The sequence below is a fragment of the Callorhinus ursinus genome, unplaced genomic scaffold (assembly GCF_003265705.2).
Source record: "Callorhinus ursinus isolate GAN/ISIS: 27379988/994484 unplaced genomic scaffold, GSC_fseal_2.0 scaffold4, whole genome shotgun sequence".
Lineage (NCBI taxonomy): Eukaryota > Metazoa > Chordata > Mammalia > Carnivora > Otariidae > Callorhinus > Callorhinus ursinus.
In genome coordinates this window covers 101439032-101446615 of record NW_027397066.1, presented here as the reverse complement: position 1 = coordinate 101446615, position 7584 = coordinate 101439032, and the positions used below count along the sequence as shown (strand labels likewise).

General features: G+C 39.8%; 1 protein-coding gene across 4 annotated transcripts in view; it reads right to left on the bottom strand.

Annotated features, from left to right (window-relative positions):
• Positions 1 to 5804: 5804 nt before the first annotated feature.
• The window catches only part of ADAD1 (adenosine deaminase domain containing 1), a 114079-nt gene continuing 112299 nt past the window's right edge, over positions 5805 to 7584 (bottom strand). For 3 of the 4 annotated variants that reach the window (XM_073892226.1, XM_073892225.1, XM_073892228.1), the window contains one exon: positions 5805 to 6127. In XM_073892226.1, the coding sequence (XP_073748327.1) occupies positions 5969 to 6127 (159 nt within the window). In that variant the 3' untranslated portion in view covers positions 5805 to 5968. The remainder of the gene's footprint in view (positions 6128 to 7584) is intronic. The other variant, XM_073892227.1, reaches the window with a different exon arrangement.

Sequence of the window (7584 nt, the reverse complement as noted above, 5' to 3'; positions counted from 1 at the left end):
TGTGGAAAAACAAATTGCTTGCTCATTCTCATTTTCAGTGGTGGAAGGTATGACTGCAGTCACTGTGGTGCACACACCTCCCTTACTTTCAGTTTTTCCCTTGTTAAGATATGGAAAGTAATAAAGATGGTAATTTGAATAAAGGTGGGAAGACCAAGTCTTGGGCAAATTTCTCCATTACTTTTGCTTATATTATCAAGTTGATGTGAATAAAAACTCCAGATTATTAAGGTAAAATTAATGCCAGGATTTCAGCATTTCTTTCCATTATATCAACTCTAATCAACCTCCATCTTTCCCTCTTCAGAAGGGGAAATACATACCAAGGTTTGATATAATGCTTTGTAACTTGTTAAAAATTTCCATTTTTTCAAGGGTTTAACTTTTATAAAACTCCAATCATGATCCTGTCAAAAACTGAGAGCTATGAATGCACTATGAGTACTCCAAGGCAAAAATTCACATTAGATTTGAAGGAAATTTTTTTATGTGTATCTCAAAATGATTACACAAAAAATCATGTTTATTCCATAATTTAAATGCACAGTGGGAACCTCTAGCTTTCTCCCTGCAGTTCACAGGTGAAGCAGCAGAGTGTGAAACAGCTGAGAAAAACCAGCCTGCAGTGCAGACACACATGGTGCCGGAGTGAACTCTGTTTCCTGGCGCTCCTACTTATCCTCCTCCACTAACGAGGGGGCAGCTCGGAAGCAGGAGCTGAGGGCAGAAGGCCTGGCTGGAAGGAGACTATCTTTGCCCCCCGCTAAAAAAATACCTGGCCCAGAACAGGGATTCAGTCTAGGAGCGCCAGGCAGGGCTGCGGTCTGGAGATGGACTCAGATCAAAGAGCCAGGAGTCACGGGGCAAGACCTGGTGAGTGGAGCCAGCCAAAGCTGTAGTAGATAATTCCAAAGGTCTGTGTGGATGGTCCGCCTTATTAAAGAGACAAGGCTAGGGAAAATAACCATATTAACTTCTACTTTTAAAACCCAGAATTATCTAATATTTTAAGAATTAAAGTTAAAAGTGTAATCTGCAACCTCATTTGAGCCCTGAGGTATAGTGGACAATAATTTTAAAACAAAAATTTTAAAATGAGTGAGCCCGTTGTCTCTGTTAGTAAAACTAACGAAAGGTGAGTAAGCCCTTTTTTTGTTTGTACAACCCATGACTGGCTTTACCAGTTTAGAGCCACAACAGCAGTCATGCTCTAATTTTAGCCATTATTTTAGCCTCACCTGCAAGTCATCAACAAGTCCAATATCTCAATCTTGAGCCCACCCTACTTCCTCAATCCCCAACCCACATCAACTGCCAAGAAAGCCAGGTGCCTACTCAGTTCAGAAAGGTCAGTTGGGATTCTAAGCACCAGATAGAAGAGACTCTTGGCATTGGTTGCTGCTGTGGGTCCCACACAGGTCAATGGAAACTGTCTCCTGGTGAACTGATGTTCTTGCTGTCCCAGATCATGCCCAGGCTGAAGTACTGCCACATTAGGCTTTAAGGAGAGAGACAGCCAATCCACACGTTCACAGTCTTTGTTCTAAAGACTGAGTTCTAGGCCAGAGGGGCTCCCTAGGGAGGCCTTCCAGCCTCAGCCATGTGGTAGAGATCTTACTCTGCCTATCAGACCAGGCTCCTCATCCTTTCTGGTATGCTTTCAAACTGCATACCTTTCAAACTGCAAGAAAAAAATCTCAATTAGAACCATCCCAATTCATCAGAAAGGTTCTAATGAACTGAACTTTAAAAGGCTTTCCACCCCCTTTTTCTCCCAGGAAGCTGCTTAGCATCTATGCAACTCTGTCTCTTTTCCAGCAACTAGCCATGCACATCAAGGGGTCTTAAGAAAGGTCTTATGGTCAGGCCATATGGAGATTCTGTTTCACCCTTCTCCTGGGGCAATATGTATCTGTGTTCCTTTTGTTTGTATAACTATGTGGGATCACTCAAATGACTCTCTTGAAAAGGAAGACCCACTGTGCTTGCCTATAAGTCCTGGCAGCTTCAAGTCCTGGCTGAAGCTCTTACATTTCTATCCCACAGCACTTTGTCAGATCTGGAAGCCCAAATCTAAATTCATGGAAAATAGAGTGGGTTTGATAACTTATGCCACATTCATTTTAGAATGCAGGGATGTCTGAGCATATCTAGAAGGACAGCATTACACAATGGGCTTATTTGCCTAAAGGACTGAAGAACCTTCTGGGAAAGAAAGAATTCATTCAAACAAACACAAGTGTCCACATCTCAAGTTTGGTTCAAGAACAAAGGATCAAGGTGGGCAGTGGGGAAGGAAATCAAGGAAGGGAGTAGACCACGGTGTTTACGACTCAGCTTGTCTTTCAGTCCAGCTCCCGTGGACCTAATTCTGGCGTCCAGGAGGGAAAGGGCTACAATAAAGTATGAATAAAAACTAAAAGAGTTGTTTCACTAACCTTTATAGACCTTAAGAAACCCAAGGCAGTGCTTTCCAGAGGAAAATCAGGAGAGAAGGGAATTTTGTCAGAAGCCAATAGGGCCCCGACAATATGGGCAGCTTCAGAATACCACCACAGTGGGCTGGAGAAGAGAAGAGAAATGGAAAATGCTAGATGGGAGCAGAGACGAAGTTAGCAGACACAGTGCCCTCCCACGGGGCTTTTCAGAATTTGCTGGGAGTATCTGCAAAGCGGGAGTAGTACTGTTCTGTGACTGTTCCTGTAGCTACACTTGTACCCCAGAGTGAGGACTGGGGACACAGGACCTAAAATGTAATTGAGCTTCAATATTTGTTCCATGGAACCCCACCAGGTCTTCTGCATTCTATTCGTTTTCTATAGATAAAAATGTTTCAATAACTATTTGACAGGAATCCTTATAAATGGTAGCAGCTGCCTGGGGGCCGCAGAGAGAAGAAATCAATTTAGAAAATGGGCCTATAGTGTTGGATAAGAATCAGCTGTTAGGAATTGAATGATGACAATCACTTTGTCTTGTCAGTGGTAATATCTATTTATGCCTGAGGCTCAATATTCTAACAAGTGTTCTCCGCCCTGAAATTTTTTACTACTTAGAAATGTCAAACTTTAGGAATACTTGCTTGCAAATTTCTTTTGAAAAGAGCCTGTACATCAAATTATGAATTTGAATTCAGAATTCTGAACTTGAATTCAATGAGAACATGTTGTTCTCATTGCTTATAACTGAAATCAAAGGTAACTCTCTCCGTGATGATTACGACCAATATTATATTTTCCTTTTTAAAGAGCTCTTTTGATTTTTTTTTGCTTTTTATTGAATAATTTTTAGAAGATTCTTTCCTTTTTCTTTATCTATTTTCTCTTCAATCATCTTTCATAAGTGAAGAGAAAGAAACAAAAATATCAGATACGAGGATAACCCATAGTTGATAAAGGTAAAGCTGTTTTTCTCCCCCAAAGAGAACAGTCTTTACTGTTATTGTTATTATAAAGGTAATACTGCTTATGTCAAAAATTCAAAAAATATAGAATGATAAAAAGGAAAAGTAAAAATTATTTCAAAATCACACTGTTCAGAAGATAATCACTATTAATTTCTAGGATAGAATTTACATGTGTCTCTCCATGTACATATCGACAGACAAAAAGAGAGGGAAAGAGCAAGAGCCTTCCTAGGTCCTGCAAGAAAAGCCTGGTACTGCCCCTTGAACCAGTGCCTAAATGCTGTCACCTAGGGAAGAAAGATAGATAAGCAAACCCCATGTTTCAAAATTACCCATAACACAGCAGCTCCACAGATCAAATTAACCACACAGGACAGCCCTAAAGATCACTCAGGAAAAGTGCTAGAACCACATTGTTATCTTGTTTCCAGAGCGATTCAGAACATCTGTGAGGACACTTATAAACTATAAAGCATTGTCTTTGACGTACATAGTCATCTGATAGGGGCCACAACTCTTGAGTGGCTCAAAATACCACAGAAGTGGGTGGGGAGTGCTTCTACTCAGGGAGAGTCCTTTAACCTCATTTCCCTTCATCTGATCTTTCAGAAAGTCCAAGTAATTTTAATTTACCTTTATAATTGGAGGAGGCCTCCCAGAAAGACTTTAACAAATGTTTGGAATCCATTAGTTGCTGGTCTGCACCCAGAATAAACTGACTTACTTTCCATCAAAGCAAGAATTTAAAAACAACATAAAGTGAAACAAAATAAAAACTTTTATAAACAGGGGAAGAAGACTGATGCTGGTATAATTCCTAACAAGGTTTCAATATAGGAGCGGTGTTCCCTCTTAGTGGGAGGATAGAAAGAGTCGAACTGTGGAATCACATAGTTCTGAATCAAATGCCACACACTTAGGGCTGTATATTGTCTATTGTATGCAATATTTGGGACATATTTACACTAAAGAAGTATTTGCTGTTTATCTAAAATGCAATTTTGACTATGCATCCTGTATTTTTATTTGCTAAATTTGGCACCCCTACATTCCCTTAATGTATGACCACATGCAAGGTACTTTATTTCTCAGAACCTCCAGCTCTATAAATGTAAGTTGCAGGATAACAATAACTCTTAGGTGATTGAGAAGCACCTAGCATTCACTCATTAGATATTTACTGAGTGTCTACTACAGTGAGGGCTCTGGCTAGGCCAGGGAAATAGAACATGTCCTCCTGAAGATTACATTAAACAGTTAACTGCACAACTAGTTACTTACCTTAAACTGTGATTAGCACAACAGAAAAATATAGGATGTTAGGAGGTGGAGATGTAACTGGTCAGAGCAGCTTTCCTTGAAGAAATGATATATGAACTTGGACGCATATATTCAAAGGTGCATACTTGGAATACTTAAAACTCAAAATGTCCAAAACTAAACCGAGTACCTTTCATCTCTTCCTTGCAAACCAGTCTTCTGTCCTAAGTCCTTAAACTTCAGTTAAAGGAATAACATTCATAGGTTGTCCATGCCAGAAACCTGGGAGTCATTCTGAACTCATTCCTGACACTCTCTCTATATATCAATTCAATTATCAGTTTTTCTTCCAAACATTCGTCACATCTGTATACTGTTTTCCATCTGTACTAACACTGCCCTGGTTGTCTCTTGCATGGCTATTTTGATAGCTTCCTAACCAGTTAATATACTGCTAGTTCTGCTCCCTTAAATACTTCATACTCGAGCTAGAAAAAGCTATTACATTTCTCTACTTAAAATATTTTAGTGGCTTCCTTTTACCAAAAGCCCAGGATTTCCTTCCTTTTCCCCTTTATAGCATCTTTAAGAATCATTCCTGAGCAGTCAATAACCAATTCAGGGAATCACGGATGTGTTTTAAAACCAAGGATACTCCGTATCACCCCAACAACAGAGAGCACTGAGAGACTGTTAGAAAACCAACATAGGGCTCCTTCTGATTACAGCAAACAATGATATGCTCAGCACTGGGATGAAAAAAAAAAAACAACCCAAAAACCTTATAAAAAATTTGTCCTTCCAAACAACCAGTGCCTATTATAAACCTAAGCCTCTTTGCTAAAACCTGAAGTGTTTGGAAAAGAAGAGCACAGGGAGTCCTGGGTACATGTAAAATGCTATTACCACTTAGCTTCTTTGGATCTGAACACTTCCTACTACCTAATCTTCATTTCCTTGTAAGCCACATCTGTTCATGGGTTGTGTTTGGATCTCTGGTGTTGACATTCTGTACATATATCACTTCTATGTTTGCCCAGTTTCCATCAAAAAATGAAAGTATGTACCATATTCCTTCAAACACCAAATGTGAAAAACCACTAGCCAGATCCCTAGACTCAGAAATTTAAAGTAATTTTTTTATTTCTCTTTGCCTTAGAACAGAACCACTAGTGTGGGAGGGGTGAATTCCATGATAGGATTTAAGAAGCAGGCTCAGAAGGTAAGTTCATGTAGAGGAGAGCCGTGCTGTTCTAACAGAGAAGAGAATAGGAATTGGAGGCAACAGAAGACAATTACCTCCTACTTGCTGCCTTGGTTCCAAGTAGGTCTGGGATTCCAAGGAGTCATCAGAAGGACTTCAGTCTTTTCTCTGTTCAGATTAGGACGAACCTGAGAATGGTGGAGGTGTGGGAAGTAGGTCCTCTTGTCTTGCCCTGTTCTGCATCCAGCTCCTGGATGCTGTGGAAACAAAGCAGGACTTAATGAAGGCCAAAATGAAGTCCCTTTTGCTATAATCCTTTCTCCCTCTACTGTAGACTCTTCACACCCACTGTCTAATGAGTTATAAGAGATAAAGAGAGGAGATTAGAGAGTTGAAGCAAAGAAGAGGACAACTCTTGAGGCTTAGGTAAGGAGGGAAAGTCTTCTCCAGAGTCTGTCAGAGCTTGCCAAAATAACAAAGGCCACTTTTGGGGACAGAGCAAGAAAGACAGACTTAAGGAATCCCTTATTCCTCACATGGACACTGTGAAAGAGTTATGAGAACAGATCATGCAGGCTACTTGTGGGGTAACAAAAATTCAGGTCAACCACAGCTTCCTTCAGCCTCAATTGTGATTCAATTCACCAAACCAGCTGGGCTATTTTGGACAGGAACCCAGGAGGTTGGGCTGAAAACCAAAGGTAACAGGGGGCCATGGATAGCAGAGTCTCCCATGTCCAGGAAAGCTGCCGCAAGTAGACAGCCTGAAGCATTCATACAGATCAGGGTAACTATATTGGACATAGCTATATCCTTATGCCTATCATCATTTATAGCTCATTTCCTTCTTCTGGAAGAAATGATGAGCACTGGGTGTTATATGCAACTAATGAATCATTAACATTACATCAAAAATGAATGATGTATTGTATGTTGGCTAATTGAATTTAAATAAAAAAAGAAAGCAAATTACTCTACACTGAATTACATATGTGTACATACATTGTCCAGTTTGCAGTGTGCAGAAGACATTATGTTTGCTTTATGCAGACCCCTTCTTCTTAGTCACCTACCAGCCAGGGGAGGCCATGGGTCATTCATTAATTCTGGCTAATTATATGTAAGTAGGGCCATCTTTCCCTCTTCTTCCTGCTTAAAATACAAACTTGATATCTGAAATTGCAGCAGCCATTTTGTCACCATGAGGTGACAGACATATATAAAAAAAGGCTGAAAATCATGGACAATAACCTTGACATTGTCAAGTTACTGAGCTAGTAGAAGCAAATACATATGCCCAGCTTTCTTATGTGACATGAAATGATTTGTTTAAGCCATTCTTTTGGGATTTCTTTCAACCTTAAAGATTCCCTAAATGATATATGGAGTCCATCTGCTTTATTGAATTATTAAAGTGTTGGTTACTGACAAGAGAAAGGATAAACACCATATGATCATTTCCATAGATGCAGAAAAACATCTGACAAAGCATAACATCCATTCATGATAAAAGCCCTCAACAGAGTAGATTTGGAGGGAACATACCTCAACATAATAAAAGCCATATATGAAAAACCAACAGCTAATATCATCCTAAATGGGGAACAACTGAGAGCTTTTCCTCTATGGTCAGGAACAAGACAAGGATATCCACCCCTACCACTGTTATTCAACATAGTACTGGAAGTCCTAGCCATAGCAATCAAATATAGGC